Genomic DNA, 20,482 nt, shown 5'->3' with positions numbered 1-20,482 from the left:
AGATTCTGCAGACAGCATTATATTCTTCTTTAGATATGCCTCCCTCTTTCCATTTTATAAACATTTTTTTCTTCCTTTTTAGCATGTGCTTGATGGGGCAGAATGCTGGACATGATGGGGCGGAATGCTGGTGACGATGGGGCGGAATGCTGGTGACGATGGGGCAGAATGCTGGTGACGATGGGTCAGAATGCTGGACATGATGGGGGCAGAATGCTGGACATGATGGGGGCAGAATGCTGGGCACGATGGGGCAGATTGCTGGACACGATGGAGTCGATTGCTGATCACGATGGGGGCAGAATGCAGGGCACGATATGGGCAGAATGCTGGGCATGATGGGGCAGAATGCTGGGCACGATGGGGCAGATTGCTGGACATGATGGGGCAGATTGCTGGACATGATGGGGCAGAATGCTGGACACGATGGGGCAGAATGCTGGACACGATGGGGCATAATGTGACAGTGAGGCACAGGAAGGTGCAGAATGAGATATGGGGCATGATTGGAGACACGGGGCAGAATGGAGATACGGGGCATGATTGGAGACACAGGGGGTAGGATCAAAGACATGGGGGCATGACTGGAGCCACTGGGGGCAGGATTGGAGACAGATGGGGCAGGGTTGGAGAGAGATCATGCAGGTTCATGGGGACAGGAAGGATACAATGGAGACAGATGGGGCAGGATGGGGAGATCGTATGGGGCAGAATGGATACCCATGAGGGTGGGATGGGAGAACATATGGCTGAAGCCAGGAATGAGACACACGGGGGCCAGGATGGGGATATTATTACCACAGGGTCTAATTAAGGGATATTATTACTGTAGTGATGTATTTATTTTATTTTTTGAGTATACTGTTTTAAATGGGGGGGCGGTACTGTTACTGTGTAGAGCGACACTATGTTGCCTTTTTTTCTTCATGTGATGTAATGTAGAAGTTGGGAAAAATAAGTAATGTGTTCTGCAAGCGGAGCTCTAGGTAACTGTGTTATTTCCTGCAGAGAAGAGCCCTGGCTGGAAGACGTGATGGCGATCTGTGCTGGATGAAAGATGAAAAACAAAGATGAAGGACTTCACCTAGAGAGGTCACTGGTGAGTTAGTGTGTTACCTAAACACTGACACTATACACTGTATAGAGGCCCTGTGTATAATGTCATTTATCACTGTATTACCTATACACAGGCACTGCATACTAAGTACCGATCTCCTGTGTATAATGGCACTTATGGTGATAGTATCGTGGTTTTTTTTATTACTGATCAGTATTGTAGTATTCAGTCACTGTGGTGGTAATATGTGGTCTGGTCATGGTGCGGTGGTATTTGTTCCTTGTTTGTGATATTATTCGGTCATTGTGGTGGTAATATGTTGTGGTGTAGTGACCACTGTGTCCACTAGGGGGTGCTGTATGGATGTCCCAGGAGAGTGGATGATTGGCAAGATACTGAATGACCGTTATGTATCTCAAGGTGGGTGGCCTTGAGATGGAGATTTATGTGTGTGTTAATCAGCAGTGATACTGCTGAGGTGCTGGTTCAATGTGTCAGGGACTAGCTACCTACAAACCCACCCAGGGAGTGTGTTTAATATCGCTATTGTAATGTGTATATGTGTGTGTGAAGGACCTGTGATGAAGTCATAGTCATGTGTCCCGTGGGCGTGGCTATGGACCATATAATGTGGCCAGGGTAGGTCACATGGGGGTGAATGCAGGGACCTGGTTGGTCCAGAGCGGAAGGTCCCGTGAGGAGAGTTGTCTCCTGGCTAACAGCCTGTGTGTGGCTGGGTGTAATGGCTGCCAGCGTCTGAAAGTCCCAGAGGAGAGAGTGGATGTCTGCAGCGGGGAGCAACAGCCATGAGGAAACTCTGACATGGGTGAGATAATTATGAGGCTGAAGAGCCTGTGTATGCCAACCTGTGTGACCACAGGGGGACAGAGAGTAGCTCTGTCAAGGACGCTATGCTGTGATGAACTATGTGTTACTTGCGTTGGTTTATGCTGCACAATAAACCGCATGGACTATACTGGTTTATGAAAAACCCGTGCTGGATCTTCTTTTGTACCGGCTAAGCAAGAATCCCCTATTTAAATGACAGCGCTACCTCACAATGTGGTCTGGTCATGGTCTGGCGGTATTTGTTCCTTCTGTGTGGTATTATAGGTCACTATGTGGTCTGGACATGGTGCAGTGGTATTTTTCCCTTGTATGTGATGATATTGGTCATTTTAAAAATTGAAAAATAAAAATATACCTAAATTGTATCACATATTTTAACAAATATTTAATAGGTTGCAGTAGATTAGGGCACGGCCAAAAGAGTCTACCGTGTTATGGTGGCGGCTTAAAAAATCTTTTAGCCAAAACAAAAGCTGCCGGCTATATGTGTAATCTGGTGATGGGAACTGTTAATGTGTGATTGGTGAGAAGTGGAGTTTTTCCAAGAGAGAGCGGAGGGACTTTGGACAGTTCGAGTGGTGGAGGCGGGGCTGGGGTGGAGTATCAAGGGGGCCCCGAAAATTTTACCATTATGAGGCCCCGAAATTCCTAGTGGCAGCCTTGGGTCTGGGCCTAGGGTTGTGAAATAGCTGGTTATAAGATGGGAAGGGAACATACAACATAAGTGGGAAAAAGCAAATTTGTGGTGGAAGGGGGAATAGGCTTGATGTTCGATGTGTACATGGGTTAGGTATTAATGAAAGCTCAACTGAACAAACACTGTCTTGTCAGACATGGAAAAAGACTTAGGCATCTTAGTCAATAAGAAGCTAAATTGGAGTGCCCAGTTTCAGGCAGCTGCCACCAAAGCAAATAGGGTCATGGGATGTATTAGAAGAGGTCTGGGGACACGAGATGAAAACATAATTCTCCCTCTGTACAATTCACTCGTCAGACCACACTTGGAGTATTGTGTGCAATTTTGGACGCCGGTGCTCAAGAAAGACATTACTGAACTTGAAAGGGTTCAAAGGCAGGCTACTAAAATGATAAATGGAGTTGGTTCACTACAATACCCAGAAAGGTTATCAAAATTAGGTCTATTTACTCTAGAAAAAAGAAGACTTAGGGGAGACTTAATATATATGTACAAGTATATCAGAGGGCAATACAGAGATCTCTCCAATGAACTGTTTGTACCAAGGACTGTGACAAGAACAAGGGGGCGTTCTCTTCGTTTGGAGGAAAGACAATTTCTGCACCAGCATAGAAGAGGGTTCTTCACGGTAAGAGCAGTGAGGCTCTGGAATTCTCTTCCTGAGGAAGTGGTGATGGCCAACTCACTGAATGAATTTAAGAAAGGAATGGATGCTTTTCTTGTGAGTAACAGTATATAAGGTTACGAATAACAGAATATTATAGGTAGATGGTTGACCCAGCTTAGGGGAAGGAATTTTTTTCCCTATGGAGAAAATTGGCTTCTACTCTGTGGGTTTTTTGCCTTCCCCAGGATCAACAATGCAGAACAGCTGCACTAAAGATAGGCTGAACTAGATGGACATAAGATCTTCCTTCAGCCTTCAAAACTATGTTACTATGTCCTACCTAAAGACCACTGACAACATCTGTTACTGGATGGGCTACTCAACTCCCTTTCTTTGGCATCCGCAGAATGGTCCACCTTGTAGATGAAGCTCAGAAAGAGCATCTATTCCAGTTAATGGAAAGTGCTGCACCAAGTGGCCTCTCCACTTCTTCCTCCACCTTCACATCACACACAGTACAATCCTCAGAGGTGGCACACCACTCACCTTTATTTCTTACCGTGTCGCAAATTTCCAAATGCCCAACTGATTCTGGGGAATCACAGATGGACCATTCTGCAGAGCTGTTCACACATACTATTCCATGAGCATCAGAGGTCTTCTCCGAAAAATCACAGAATCCAGAGGAGGAAAGTATCTGCACCGATGCCCAAAATTTTTTCATGTTGGATCCAGGGCTGGATGAAGCAAGGTCTGAGCAGAACCCAAACCCTCATCACCAGACATTAACACCTGGGGGTGGAGGTGATCCTGATGAAATTCAGACACCAGAGGTGCATGAGGACTGTACTGTGGTGTCAAGGCTGGAAAAGGAGGAGGATGACTCTTAGGGTGAGGACTGAGGGAACAGAGATGATGACGATGAGGCTGTAGATCCCAATTGGTGTGAACATAGAGGCACGCAGCTGAGTGGTTCAGCAGAGGTGGTGGAGGAGATGGAAGATGAGGAGGTTACGTTGTGGATTGCCGCACAGACATGGAGTAATGCAACCACGACAAGCAGCGCATCCTCAGCCACAACTGTGGCTCTGCCCAGCACCGTTCATGAGTCTGCAGTTCACAGGGGTGGCAAGGGTTGCCTAGCCTGGGCCTTTTTGAGACTGCAAAGGATGACCCAACTCACATTATCTGCCAAATTTGCAAAAAAGGACAGTAGAGGCAAAAGTTGCAATAATTTGACTACTACATGCATGAACTGGTACATGCATGATCATCATGCCTTAGCCTGGCTTCACATTTGCATTCAGCAGAGCTGCGGAGGGCTGCGTAGTTCCTCCGTGAAGCTCTGCCCACTGCCGCACCACCTCCGGTTAGCTCCGCCTACATCTGCATGTGGCCTGCGCACCTATCTTTAACATTAGGTACGCAGGCCATGCGGATGTATGCGAATGCGTCCGTATGCATAATTTTAATGCTGCGGCGACCCATGTCGAATGCAACGCGTTGCAATTTGTTGCGATAGCCGCATCGTCAAAACGCACACTGTTAGGATTTACCATTGATAATCGGTTCAATCGCTCGTCACATGACATAAAATGTGATTATATGCCAACCAGCTTATCATCCAGCTCTCTCAATAGAACATTAAGAAAAGTGGATGAGAAGCTAGTATACATATAACTGCGAGTATGAAAATTGCTTTTTTGCAGTCACTTAACAACTTCTCAAACCAGCTATCAGAGTCAAATCCTAACAGTGTGTATGTTACACAATGTTAGTATTTGGCAAGCTGACCTGCTCCCCAAAATTTGACCTAGGGTACAAATCATCTTCAATAGCAAATTTTGAAACTTTCTAGAAAATTGGATTTATTTACCAAGCACTTATTCTGTTTTGACATGACTTTGAGGTGTCTATAGGGCATAAGTAGGGTATTTTGACCGTATGCATGTTTCATAGAACTTGCTGTAGTTGGCCTGAAATATGAACAGTTTCATGTTTTTACAATAACAATGCATTTTTTTGTTACTTTTACACCTCCTATAATTTGGTCATTAACAGGTTTTTAGATCTCAAAAATCTCACAGATTTTGCTGGAATGGTTATCAGGCACCATGTTTCATTTGCAGGACCCCAGAGGTACTAATAGACTAAATTCACATGAGCATATACAATAACCGTCTTTTTTCAGCCTTTAAAAATGGGCATTATTTAATGTCTGTGTTGTCATTTTTGTAGTATCCGTATGGCACATCAGCAGTATTAACACTGTTAGTGTAGCCATAAAAATTGAATGCTATAATGTTTATTGGTATGGGATCTGTTTTAGTTAGCGCACCTATAGACTTGAATGGGCGAGTGTTATCTGAAATACAGAAGAGTGCAGTTTTTTATACGGTTAGCTCTAGAACCAAAAAAATCGGTCTTTGAAACTTATCCTGAGAGTAGGTGCACACAGCTATTTACCCCACCATCCGGGAAAAAGAGTCCGATTATTCTGATCAGACTTTGATCAGAGTGGCATCAGTTTTTTTTGGAGGTGGAGAGAACAAAAAATAAAAAAATAAAAAGCTTCTCCACCATCTTCTTTCTGACAGTCCATGAAAATCGGACCACACTCGAATGTCGTGCAAGTGCGGTTTGATGTTTTTCACGGACCCAGAGATTTACATTGCTGATTTTGATCCAACATGTCGATCAAAATTGGACTTTTCTACAAAGTGGACGAAGGAAAGAAAAAATTGGACATGTGGACGGCCTCATCGAATGTCATGGGCACGAGTGCTATCTGTGAAAACTGCACTCGTCCGATATAACCCTTTACAGTGCAAATCCCAACAGAACAAAATCCATGACTCATACTATTCAAATATACTTTATATTTTTATTGCAATGAAAATAGATTAAAAACTGAACACGAGATTGTTTTCTTTTTTTTTAATTTCTAGTATTTTTTTTTTCAACATTATTTCTTAAGGCTGTGTGCCCACGTAGCGATTTTTAAGCGTTTTTGTCACGATTTTCGGCGCAAAAGCGCAGCGAAAACGTTTAAAAATCATGTACAGAACGCCCCCCCATGCATTCCTATGGCATTCCGCACATGCTGTGCTAATGCTGCGCTTTTTTTCTGCGGCGGAATCGCATCGTGGAAAAAATTGCAGCATGCTCATTCTTTTGTGCGGAATCGCAAAGAATTGCCGCGATTCCGCACCCATAGGAATGCATGAGAATCGCTTACTACCCGCATGTGGCTATGCCCACCATGCGCGAAATTAAGCGTCTCATGTGCGGTTGGTACCCACGGTGTGGAGGAGAGGAGACTGTCCTCCAGGCCCTGGGTACCATACCCCTGTAAAAAAAAGAATAAAAAATAAAAAATCGGGGTATATTTACCTTCCGATGTCCCGCGCTGCATTCCCGGCCTAAGCGTTCCCAGTAATGCCTTGCGGCAAGGCCCTGTAATGACGTAGTCTCGCGTGACTCTAGCGGTCTCGCGAGATCGCTATAGCAACGCGAGACTACGTCATCACAGGTCTCGCAAGGCATTACTGGGAACGCTGTGGCCCGGGATGGCAGCGCGGGACGCCGTAAGGTAAATATACACCGATTTTTTTAGGCCTCAATAGTAAAAACCTGGTCACACTTGTCAAACACTATGAGTGTGACCAACCTGTCAATCACTTTCCAAGCGATGCTTCAAATCGCTTGGAAAGTGCTTGAATATCGCACGGGAAAATCGCGGCAAAATCGCGATCATAATCGCGGTAAAATCGCGGTGAAATCGCACGATTTCTGGGAAGGAGTCCGGTTTTTAGTGAGCGTTTTAAAACGCTACGTGGGCACATAGCCTAAAGTATCATACTAGTTTTGTTTCTTAGCTAAATCAACCGACAACTCTGCTGTTTCATTTCATAATGCATTTTTGTGGTCATAGGTTTATTCTGATTACAAAATCACCTGAAAATACACACAGAGTTTAAATAACAAAAATTGTATCTGCCTACAGCTGTAGCTTGTGGAAAAGAAAGCAGAACAAAGATAGTAGAATAGTTTGAAAATGTTTGAGGCATACCCTGTTGTCAGGGCCGGCTCCAGGTTTTCGTGGGCCCCATGCGAATGAGTCTCAGTGGACCCCTTTAACACAAACCACAATTCATGATGCACAGGTATGGCAGAAAAATATAGTTATAGTACAATGCCAAAGATTTTACTTACTACTTACATTCCATGAGTGATATCAATAGCTCAGAAACCGTACAGTATAGGCCTCCATACTGTATTAAGGGCAACATATAGTGTTCCATACTGACTATTGTGCTCCATATATTGCTATATTGCTCCATACATTATTATGGGCACCGCATAGTCATCCATACAGAATAATGATCCCCATATATTGATCCATACAGTGTAATGGCTCTATACATTATTATGGGTACCACATAGTGATCAATACAGAATAATGAGTCCCATATATTGCACCATACAGTATAATGCGCCCCATATATTGCTCCCTACAGAATAATGAACCCCATATAATGCTTCATACAGAATAATGAGCCCCATATATTGCTCCATAAAGAATAATGGACCCCATGTAATGCTCCATATATTGCTCCATACGTTATTATGAACTTTGGACTCCATATAATGCTCCTTACAGAATAATCAGCCCCATATATTGCTCCATACAGTATAATGAGCCCCATATAATGCTAAATACAGTATAATGAGTTCCATATATTGCTCCATACAGAATAATGGACCCCATAGTGCTCCATACAGAATAGGCTCCATATAATGCTCCATACAGTATATGATGGGCACCATATAATGCTCTAGTATATGATTGGCCCCATATATTGCTCCAAACAGAATTGTCCCTATATAAAGCTCCATATATAATTGACCCCATAATATGATTCATATATAATGGGTCCGATATGATGCTTCATAAGTAATTGGCCCCATACGATGCTCCATATATAATTGGCCCCATAAGATGCTTCATATATAATGGACCCCATATATTGCTCAATATGTAATTGGCCCCATAAGATGCTCCAAACATTAAAAAAATTAAATACTCACCTGTCCTCACTGGCCGCTGCTCTGCTCCGGACTGCTCAGTGTCACCGTCTTCTGGCTCTTTGCACTGTGACTCTTCAGGCAAAGGGCACACAAACATGAAGTCTTCACGCCCTCTGACCTGAACATCAGTCAGAGGACAAGGAAGATGCTACAGTGAAGGAGCGTGGAGAGGCAAGTATGCAAATGCCGGGGACCTGAGCAGACGGGGCCCACTCGCTGGTGCCATCACTGGTACAGGCACCGAGCCTCTATAGTGTGCCAGTGTCCCTGATAGTGAGTGGGCCCCCTTGCCTGCTCAGGACCCCGGCACTTGCCCAGGTGTGCCGGGTATGATGCCGGCCATGCCTGTTGTGATCACACCAAGGCACTGAAGATTATGATGGAAGGTGAAATCAGAAAATAACCTAATGTTTACTTCAAGTTTTTATTTTTAATGTATTTTTAAAGATTTTTGAAAATTGTTTTTTAAGCTTTCCATATCACGTTGAAAAACTAGGAACTCTTGTGATTTTCACATTGACCGCTAGGCTTTATGCCGGACTCATACTTCCTGTTACTGTACAGAAAGAAGGAGTCTCAAGTTACATCTAGTGGCCAGTATAAAATTACAAGATTTTACAAACAAAGATAGAAAAAGGAAAAAATTAAAAATCAAAACAATAAATGTAACATAAAAAACATGATTTCAACAAGAAATACTATTATTATTTAGCGTGGAACAAAGGAAATTTCGAACGGTTTTGGAAAGTTTCCCAACCCAGATATCCCCGGTGTGATATCCAAATCTTCCAGAGGAACAGCTGATTTCAATTCGAAGTTTTGCAATAAGGTGAGTAATATGATAAATGTTTCAACTCGAGTCAGACTTTCTCCCAAACAAAGCTTTTTACCTGAAGCAAAATGAAAATGTACAATGTTACCAAAAGCAACAGAACATAAAAATCCTACCTGCAAGCAATTATGGGGAAACCTGAGAGAGGTCTTGTGATCCTTCCCGAGCTGATGCAATATTCTGCAGTGTGTATAGTTTTAGGCGATTTGCACAAAGTGAGTCACAAATTATTTATTTTGTTGGGGTCTGCAAATTTTTAAAAATTTGAAGAAAATTTGATTCACATTAAATCCATTTGCTTATCTCTAGGTAAATCCTTTGCTTTTTAATGGCTTTAAATTGTGTTTATTTTCTTATAGAATGAATCTCTTTGGACCTTGTCATAAAGCTGGCCATACACATTTGACTTATGTTTGCCAAACCCTCCAATTTTGACGGATTCGGCTGGCAGTCTTATTCAGTGTTCCCCAATTTCAGTCCTCAACAAACCACCAACATATCAGGTGTTCAAGATTTTGCCAAGTGTTGCCCATTTGACTGAATTAACACCTGGCTAATACTAAAAAAACTGTGAAAAAGTGATCTGTGGGTGGTTCTTAAGGACTGAATTTGCTGGTCTAATGTGTATGAGGGCACCGGCCAAATGATGGTTGGGAGTGATATCGATGGCCCTTGTTTGATTTCAGACTGCCGATTGCATTGTTCTCCCTGAGATAAGATGCTGGCTAACCTGTCAGTCGGCAGCTGTCTATAGAGAACACAGGAATGCTTGGCCGAATGAGCTCTCTCATATTTTGGGGAGTCAGCTGAGATGGTTGCTGGTTGAAGAATTGTTCATTTAATGGCCATCTCATGGATATGTCAAGTTCAAAAAATTCCTAATAAAAACTACTACCCTGCAAAGTTTATTAATTACCAATTAAAAGACAGAGTCATCACAAAGGTATGTAACACTGAGGACACAAGATGATAGCAACATGGGTGAGAATCACCCTTCCATTGAAAAAAAAAATCACAGTAATGATATAATGTCATAGATTTATCACAAGGGGAGCCTAAATGCTAATATAGACACATATCAAGAAATCAACCAGAAACACAATCAAATTTAGAAGGCTTACCAAGTGAGCAATGAAGAAAGGGTGACCCCCCACTAGGATTAGGAACCCCGACGCGCGTTTCGCTGTCTAGGGTGCAGCTTTCTCAAGGGGATATCAGAAACTGGTTGTTAAGGACCATAAATTCAGGAAAGTATATGGTCACGCGACATTATATCGTTACTGTGATTTTTTTCAATGGAAGGGTGATTCTCACCCATGTTGCTATCATCTTGTGTCCTCAGTGTTACATACCATTGTGATGACTGTCTTTTAATTGGTATTTAATAAAATTTGATATGGATTTTTTTGTATTAACACTCGTAGCTCATTTTTCCTCTTAATTTCACATGTTTTTCCTTGAGTGAGTGTAGTTTCTCTGGAGGTGTAGGTTTGCCATTCGGCATATCACCCCCTAGTGCTATATTATTTTTAATATGAAACTGGATTGGTTTGTACCCTGCAAAGTGCAGAAATTAAATGCTCTGATCCCTATGTGTGATGGCTTGCCCCCTTGAGTTGATCATTTTCAACCAGATAGATAGCAAAGGAATCTTGTGAAACACTTTAAGGCATTAATCTCTTAATGTCCAATGACGGGCATAGCCCGTCATGGCCGGGTGTCAGTTCCCGCACCAGGACTGACTATGCCTGTCATGCATTTAAACTATCACTGCATGTAAACACGCAGTGACAGTTCAGTGCCAACAGCTGTCTGTGAGAGCTGAGAGGCACGGGAAGAGGTGCAGGGACCCATGCCATCGATCCCCACACCCAGACTGACCGATTACAGCATGATCGAGCAGGAGATGCTGAAATATGAGCACTTCCTGCCCGATCAGTGCAGCAGCTCAGCACTGCCAGTGGCTGAGCTTCTGCACAAACAGCCAGGAGTGGTGTTAGCGACGCCCCTGGCTGTTAACCCCTTGCGATTGCAGCATTCAGGAGACAGGCAGAGAGATGAGACCTCCCTCTGCCTTCAGATTGCCGCCCCTGCGACATCATCGCGGTGCCCGATCATTGCCATGGTTCACCGGGGTCGTCATGATGACCCCCGGGTCACTAAGATACAGAAAGCATTTAAGGCCATGCTCACAGCTTGGTGTCAGAAGCTTTCATTATGGGTATAATGCATTGCAATGCTAGTGCGTTGCAATGCATTACACCTGCAATTAAATTTTCTTTTAGAGTGAAAGTCTGATAAAGGGACTAGGTGAAAAAGAAAAAAAAAATATGTAAAAGAAAAATATTACAAAATAATAATAACAACAAAATTCCACTAATAAATACACATTTTTATGTAAAAAAATAAATAAACAAAAAAAGTTGGCATATTTGGTGTCCCCGCGTCCGGAACAATCCGATCTATAAAATTGTCATGCTAGTTAACCCCTTCAGTGAACGCCGTAAAAAACACAAAAATTAGCAAACATTGCTTTATCATCATACTGCTTGGAAAAAGTGGAATAAAAACGCGATCATAAATAAAAATAATATCACTAAAAATGCCATCTTGTCCCGCAAAAAACAAGCCACCATACAGATCCATCAGCCGAAAAATAAAAAAGTTATAGCTTTCAGGAAAAAGCAATGCAAAAATAATTAATTTTTTATAAAAGCTTTTTATTCTATAAAAGCACCAAAACATAAACTATATAAATGTGGCATCACTGTATTTCTACTAACCCAAAGAATAAGGCGGCCTAATCAATTTCACCACACATAGAACGGAGGAAAAAAAAGGAAAAAAAACAATTCCTGAATTACTGGTTTTCGTTCATTCTGCCTCCACAAAAATTGGAATAGAAAGTGATCAAAAAATGTCATGTGCCCGAAAATGGTATCAGTAAAAACATCAGCTCGTCCCACAAAACACAAGCCCTCACATGACTCTGTGGGCAGAAATATTGAAAAATTATAGCTCTCAAAATGTGGTGCTGCAAAAACTTCTCCTTGCAAGAAAAAACGTGTCCTTTAGGCCTCTTTCACATGTCCGTTTATTTTCGGTACCGGAAAAACCGGTACCTGACATATCCGTGTCCCTATGTCCGTGTGTGTGCTATGTGTGGCAACCGTGTGCCACCCTTGTGCCGAATCAGTACCACGGACAGCCGCCGAGGAAGAAACGCTACAGTAAGCGCTGTTCCCCAACGGCAAGTGCTGAAGCCGGCTGTCATCATTCTCCCCTCCTCTGCCGGCGCGCAGAGGAGAATGATAAGCGTTATATTAAAGTCCGAATGACAGCAGGTGGGGGGCTATTGGGACTCTTACCCCCATCATCCGCTCCTGCTGTCATTGTTGTTAGTTGCAGCAGGTATCGGATGATGCGGGTAAGAGTCCCAAAATCTCCCACCTGCTGTCATTCGGACTTTAATATAACGCTCATCATTCTCCTCTGCTTGCCGGCAGAGCAGGGGAGAATGATGACAGCCGGCTTTAGCACCTGCCGCCGGGGAGCAGCGCTTATTCTAACGCTTCTTCCCCGGCGCCGATGCTTGTCACACAGAGGACTGTTATGAACAGGTCACTGAGGAGGATGGCAGGAATAGGCTAGGCCACCAGGAAACCAGAAAGGTTGGTCACTTAGCGAATTGCAGACCCCTAGTCATAACAACACAACTAACAGTAGCCGTAGAACGTATCTACGATGCCCTAGACGCCTCGACACACTCGGAGAACTAACTAGGCCTAAAGCAAGAAAGGTGAAATCTAAACTGCCCCGGAGTAGAACCCCAAAGAAATAGATAGCTCCCAAACATATATTGTCGGTGACACCAGATGAGGGACAAACACAGGCAGAAAATAGACTGAGCAAATGATGGGGCCCAAACTGTCTAGATAGGAAAGGAAAGACACTGTCTGCAATCACACAAAAACCCTAAAAAATCCAACACGTCTGATGTACAAAAAACACTGAGGTCTCACGACCTCTCCCCCACTATATCAGCATTCTGGTGTAAACTGGGAGCAAAGCAAAAGAGACTAATATAACAGGGGACTGAACAAACTGACACAAGCTGTAACATATGGAGCGGGGTCCAGCACAGCCCCAGCAGGGAGCATGCTGAACCCGCACAGCAAAGCAGAAAGAGGCAAAACCAGATCAGAAGCAAAGGATTAGCAAATGAACAACTTAGCTGAAAAATGCAGGATCAGGCAGGAGACAGCAGACCACAAGTTGCACAAGAAGAACTAATCACCAGCAACAATTGAGGGAAGCCTGCTCACTTAAATACTCCTAATCAGTTACCCCAGATTTCCAATCACCATCGTCAGCTGGCAGACCTCTGTCAGTCCGACCAACTCCACTACCCACAGTAACCACCAGAGGAAGCCCCGACTCAGAAGTAAGAGAATTCACAACAGAGGACATCAATGTGTGTTCTCCGTGTGCGGGATGTTTTGCCATCCATGCTGATGGTAAAAAACAGAAATGTCAGCGTGTTTTGCCCACGGACACATGGTCCATGGAAACACACTGACATGTGCACAGACCCATTCATTTGAATGGGTCTACGTGTGTACTTGTCTCCAGTACGTGTGAAAACTGTCACTACACGTACCGGAGACACGGACGTGGGAAAGAGGCCTTAGTGTGTGACAGCAGCCATACATAAAAAAGATATAAATTTGGTATCGCTGTAATCGCACCGACCCAAAGAGTAAAGTTGCCTAATCACTTGTACCACATGAGGAACGGTATAAAAAAAAAACAATTCTTCACCTGCTGTGGATTTGTTCATTCTGCCTCCGAAAGATCACGGTAAGGTTTGGCGCACATTTATCCTGCGCTCTACACTGATTGCTAACACTGGTGCTTCCATGTACATCTCTGACATACGTGATTCAGACCAGAACCGCCAGTGGAGAATTCCCTATAATGAGGCAGATGGAGGCACTGTGAATGCCAAAGGACCTGTGATCCAGCAGTGTCTGTCTTTTTAGGCGTCCATAAAAACGCGGTCCACCATAGTTTTTTGCACCTCTGAAAGGAAGGACAACACTGAACAGAGGCCAGATGGAGTCCAAAGTAACTCTCCTGCCTCGTTATAGTGATAGGATCCATCGGAGGTTTCGTCTCTCACGTCACTCGGAGATTTAGGTGGAAACCCCAAAGTAAGTGCTCAGCGTAGAGTGCTGGATAAATATGATCCCAAACGTTATGTAAAATGTATCCAATAAAGGCTTCAACTCAGTCCACAAAATAGCAAATGCCCACTCAGGTCCATCATCTGTTAATGGAAATATAGGGGGCTTCCACGTTATTGGTATCACAAAGGCTCTGGAAAAGCAAAATGGCTCATCACTCACCAAAAGAAATTCAGCAAATTCTGCGCTCCCAAATCCAAATGCCCCCTTCCTTCTGAGCCTCAGTGTGCATAAACCACCTTTAGTGTTCACATAGCAGAAATATAATTTTCAAAATGGGATCACTTGAAGGGGGAATTCTGCTTTTCTGGGACTTAGGGGCTCTGTATATGGGATCATCAAACTATTCTAGGAAAATCTGTGCTCCAGGAGGCAAATAGTGCTCCATCCCTACCGAGACTCTCCGTATGGCTAAGCAGTGCTGAACATCTACATATGGTGTGTTTCTATATTCAGCAGAAATTGTGGGACAAATTCTGGTGGCAATTTTACCCACTTCTTGTGTGAGGCCGGAGTCACACGCAACGATTAAATAATCAGTCCGATTTTTACGGTATGAAATCGCACAAAGATTTCTTGTCCAGGGATCCGTCTGTCATCCGAATTTCCGGCGATGAACCGATTTTATTCGCATCTAAGCATCCGTTTGACATCCAATACCAATGCCTGATGCTCTTTCCTGTTGACCTGGAGAAGTCTTGCGATTTAATCGCAAGTCACACGTGTGGTCCGTTTTCAATGCGATTTTTAATCGCATTCATAGACTTGCATTGGCGAATCCGATCCGAAAATCGGTGACAAATGCAGCATGCTGCGATTGTCTCGGTCCGAGGAACGGATCCGATTAAAAAACGGATGATGGGAGCAGCACCATAGAATAACATTGGGACGAATGCAATGCGATTTTTAATCACATTGCATTCGTCCGATTCAATCGCTAGTGTGACTCCGGCCTGAAATATAAAATCTGAGGCTAAAACAAAATTGTTGTAGTAAAAATGGAATTATTTTTTCTTCATTCCCCAATGGTATAAAATTCGGTGACCTAACGATGGTGGCAAAATGATCACTGCACCCCTAGATTAATTCATCAAGAGGTGTATTTTGTAAAATGGAGTAACTTATGAGGAGTCCTGCTGTTCTGGCACCTCAGGGGCTTTCTCAGTGGGTCATGGCACCCTCAAACCATAATAGTAAAATACGTACTATAATATGGCGCTCCTTCCCTTTTGAGCTTTGCACTGTGCCTCAAAAGTAGTTTTCACACACATGTGGGGTTTTGGCAGACTCAGGAGAAATTGCACAACAAATTTTGGGGTCCATTTTCTCCTGTTACCCTTGATGCAAAAAAAATGTGGTGCTAAAAGATGATTTTTGTGGAAAAAAAATGTGATATTTAATTTTCACGGCTCTATGTTATAAACTTTTATGAAGCACCTGGGGGTTTAAGGTGCTCATCAAACATCTAGATAAGTCCCTTGAGGGGTCTAGTTTTCAAAATTGGGTCATTTGTGTGGGACTTCCACTGTTTAGGCACATCAGGGGCTCTCCAAATGCAACATGGCATCCGCTCTCGATTCCAGCCAATTTTGCTTTCAAAACCTCAAATTGTGCTCCTTCCCTTCTGAGCCCTGCTGTGCGCAGGGTGGTCTTCCTCCACACATGGGGTATCGGCGTATTCAAGAGAAATTGCACAACAAATATTGTGGTTAATTTTCTCCTGAAACTCTTGAAAGAATAAAAAAAAATTGTGTCCGAAGTGAAATTTTGGTGAAAAAACGTTATCGTATTTTTCAGACTACAGTATAAGACAAACTTTTTTCCCAAAAAATTTTGGAGGAAAATGGGAGTGCATTTTATTTTCCAGATGAACTTACCAGGAGTTTCGTACCAGTCTGATGCGTGGCAGTTTCGCAGATGCTCGGTGGTGCGGGGGCTCCTCCGACATTTTGTGAAATCCCAGAGCCCCACGCATCCATCCCAGGCTGGTGCGTGGCAGTTTTAGAGATGCTTGGTGGTGTGGGATTCCGCAGACATTTTGTGAAAGCCTGGATCCCCGACACTTCCGTTGCTTTAATGCGTTGGTTTCCAGGAAAATGGCCGCCGGAGGCGGCGCATGTGTAGATTGAGATCCCGGGAGACGAGATCTCAGCACTGAGATCTCGTCTCCCGAGATCTCATTCTGTGCATGCACGGCCTCTGCTTGCCATTTTCCTGGAGACCACAGTATTACAGTAAAGGAAGTGTGGGGGCTTCAGGCTTTCACAAAATGTCGGCGGAGCCCCCGCACCACCAGGCATCTCCAAAACTGCCGCACACCAGCCTGGGATGGATGTGTGGGGGCTCTGGGATTTCACAAAATGTCGGTGGAGCCCCTGCACCACCGAGCATCTGTGAAACTGCTGCGCATGAGCCTGGGATGGATGTGTGGGGGCTTTCACAAAATGGTGGAGCCCACGCGCCACCAAACCTGCCGCACCAGGCTTGGATGAGTCAGATCAACGCCAGACCACCAAACACCTCCTGTGACCCTGCTCCACCAGCTCTCCTGGGACCTATCCCGATGCCTGCGCACTGCAGGACTCTGCTCTGCCCTCAACAGGGCAGAGCAGTGCGCTTGCACCGCAGCCATTACAGGACGAGAGAAGAGGACATCATAGTATGAAGAAGGGAGACGTTGGACCGGACCGGACCGCCGACCCCTGTGAGTATAATATAACATGTTTTTCTTATCTTTCAGGTTACATCGGAGGCTTATCTACAGCATTACAGAATGCTGTAGATAAGCCCCCTATGTCTATGCCGGCAGCTGCAAGCCAAAAAAAAGGGTGACAGATTCCCTTTAACGAAAAATTGCTCTTTCTGGGTTTTCAGATTCTTATCATCAAAACGTTTTATAAGGAACTGTAAGTTATAATGGTAACAGACTCCACCAGAAAACCCCTTTTATTTTACACTACAAAATGTTAATAATGTATATATACATACCTGTAGCAAAAGGGATGAAGGCGTCGTTCTTTTTAAATTCACCATCTTCATTCAGGAAATTTTGGGGGTTGAATTCATTTGGATACGGAAAGTGGGTAGGGTCTTTCAGCACCGAGGACAACATTATATATACATTGGTGTTCTGGAAAATCAGAGCATAACTTTTGAAAATAAACTCAAAACTGCCTAGTGCCTACCAAAACTCTTTTCATTTGTGTAAAAATGGAATAAAAAAGTAAATCATTGAATATTTGGGATACCCACCTTAGGAATGGCGTACCCTCTGTATGTAATGTCTTTTGTTGTTTTCCGTGGCAAACCGAATGGAAGTAAATCTGTAAATCGTAGTATTTCATGTATAACCGCATCTGTGAACGGCATTTGGCTTCGATCTTGAAACTTGGGGCATCGGTCACTGCCAATCACCTGGTCAATCTCCTTTTGGACTTTGGCTAATATTAATTAGAAATAATAACAAATAATACATACAGTATTTAATGATATAGCAAAAAGTAGGGCTACACCCAGACATTTTATTTCATTACCGAATATCCGTTTTATATTTTTTAGCCATAGGAATTGATATCTATTAAGAAGGAAAGGAGGTCAGACAATCCTGGAGTTTTAGAAAAGAAGACCAGGGTTGCCACTGCCCGAGGAAAAAAGGCCTAGCCATTAAGGTATGGATTACTCTATATATAAAAGGCTTATACAAAAGATCTAGGTATAGTCTAATGGGTGCCAAATATCCAATAAAAGATAATACCATCTGGTGTAGACTTCAGAACCAATCAATTGCAGGGGTAGATATACCGCATGTGCAGCCGATTTAGCATCAGTGGAGGAAATGGGGGCAGTTGCACTGCAGGTATGTATTTCAGAGGCTGTTGTGATCATTCTAATTTTTGCCTTGGGTAGATTCTGCTTTTCTCTTTCTATGTTCAGTTGTTATAATACAGTATATGGCTTACTTAATAGCTTTTTATTTATTTATTTAATTGAAATGTCTGTCCCACAATTCAAACTCATAGTTTATAGCATTTAGGTGTTAGGCCTGTTTCACACACATGTTTTTTTATGTCAGTTGCAATCCGTGAAAATGGCGGAAAACGGATCCGTCTCCATTTTCACACCAACGTGTGCCACTGGACCGATGTTTTGACGGATCCGGCGAAGGCTGAATTTTAAAGGAACCACTTTCTGGAAAAAAGGAGAGAGAGAGAGATTTTTCCCGATCCTGGAACAGCATTCAGGGTTAAAAATGTTCCCGGAGCAAAGCTTCCGGGCATGCACTGTTCAAAATAGCGGACCGTCAATAAAAAAAAAACGTTGCAAAGTTCGTCTCATCCGCCCGGGAGACGGTAAAATTTTGGCGGATCCGTCAAAAAGCGGGTGTGACGGACGACCGTTATGGAGCCCATAAGCTTCAATTGATGCCACTGATCTTATCTGCCCTGCTCAGGGAAGCTCCTTACATAGTTCCTAACTAAGAGAAATGCTCCTATCAATCAAGAGCACAGCAAGGAACTGCCTCCAGAATCCACCGTCCACACAGTCAGCAAATATACAGTGTCCTCATTATCCTGTCTTTGAGGTGTCTCTGGCATCACTTGAATCTAGACAGTCAATCAAGCAGATGCAATCATCCCCCTTGAAGGCTTTTATGCTAAAGTATTTGTTTTTTTACATTTTTTGGTAACTTTAAAAAAAAGGCTTAACCCTTTCACAACATATGACATTTATTTATGTCATATGTCGTGTCCCTGACTGATGCAGGCTCCGTCTCTGAGCCTGTATCTTTCCCCCACACATGACAGCTGATTTAATCAGGTGTTGTGTGCTTTTAATAGTCGTGGATGGATTGGAGCTCCACCAGCGGCTGTTAATCAGTCAAATCCTGCTGTCTATCTCTGCAAGCGGGATTTAACACACTCTAGCCAGAAATGCATCATTATAGCCGCCCAACAGCACAACTGTCACATGATCACGGGGGAACTGATGAGTTCCTTTAAACAATAAAAAAAAACAATTGTGGAATTGCATTTTTTTGCAATTTCACAGCACTAGGAGTTTTTTTTCCTATTTTCCAATACACTATATGGTAAAATCAATGGTATCATTCAAAAGTACAAATCATCACGCAGAAAACAAGCCCTCTGTGACGCTGTGATATCGGTCAGACGCCTCTCTCACAGCCAAACCAGATCTCCCACTTTGCACTGATGAGGGGCAGTACCCCGAAACACAGTGTCTGCAAATGGAGACTCTGGCTTGGCTTTTATCCTAAGTCATGTAACTAGGCTCATTAAAGGGTCAACATTGACTTTTAGGATAGCTACCTCCAATAGGTGGCACTAGAGTTCTAGTCCTCTTCCTCTCTGAAGAGACAATTTGCATAATTAGCATATTTCCCAGAGGAGCATTGCGGCTTTAAGTCGCCTCACCTCGACATGCTTAGCATGTCATTCTCCGCAAGGAGAAATGATACTTCTTGGATATCGGTCAGACGCCTCTCTCACAGCCAAACCAGATCTCCCACTTTGCACTGATGAGGGGCAGTACCCCGAAACAGTGTCTGCAAATGGAGACTCTGGCTTGGCTTTTATCCTAAGTCATGTAACTAGGCTCGTTAATGGGTTAACATTGACTTTTAGGATTGCTACCTCCAATAGGTGGCACTAGAGTTCTAGTCCTCTTCCTCTCTGAAGAGACAATTTGCATAATTAGCTGAGTCACTTTTCATGGTAAAGCTGTGAGACAGGGTGGTCAGGCGTCTGAGGCCAAAAGCCAGGAAGATACATCATAAACAGAAGAGTCAAAGGCGTAGTCAATTACCGTTCTGAGGTCAGAATACCAGAAGAATAGGGGATCAGGGCAGAAGGGGTTAAAAAGATGTATGGTCTAAACGAGGTCTAAAGTCAGACAACAAAAGGTCTGCAAACAGAATGCAAGGCACAGAGAGACAAACCATGTGGTAGCTGAATGTACATCTGTCTGCGGTTGGGGAATAATAGCGATAATGAACACCTGGAGACAGCCAGCATCTTCCAGTCTCAGATTTGATTGTCAAGTTGTCAATCAACACATTGACAGCTCAACATGCCCCTGCACCAGA

The 20,482-nt window shown here is 43.5% G+C and overlaps 1 protein-coding gene across 1 annotated transcript in view; it reads right to left on the bottom strand.

Annotated features, from left to right (window-relative positions):
- Window positions 1–8,706: 8,706 nt before the first annotated feature.
- The window catches only part of LOC141052005 (cytochrome P450 2G1-like), a 58,333-nt gene continuing 46,557 nt past the window's right edge, over window positions 8,707–20,482 (bottom strand). Inside the window, exons 7-9 of the mRNA XM_073549174.1 lie at window positions 17,632–17,819; window positions 17,368–17,509; window positions 8,707–9,191 (exon numbers count right to left, since the gene is read on the bottom strand). Of these exons, the coding sequence (XP_073405275.1) occupies window positions 9,010–9,191; window positions 17,368–17,509; window positions 17,632–17,819 (512 nt within the window). The 3' untranslated portion in view covers window positions 8,707–9,009. The remainder of the gene's footprint in view (window positions 9,192–17,367; window positions 17,510–17,631; window positions 17,820–20,482) is intronic.

Source organism: Dendrobates tinctorius, unplaced genomic scaffold, assembly GCF_039654945.1.
Source record: "Dendrobates tinctorius isolate UK_male_01 unplaced genomic scaffold, ASM3965494v1 ptg000158l, whole genome shotgun sequence".
Taxonomy (NCBI): domain Eukaryota; kingdom Metazoa; phylum Chordata; class Amphibia; order Anura; family Dendrobatidae; genus Dendrobates; species Dendrobates tinctorius.
This window is presented reverse-complemented; position numbering and strand designations above follow the sequence as displayed.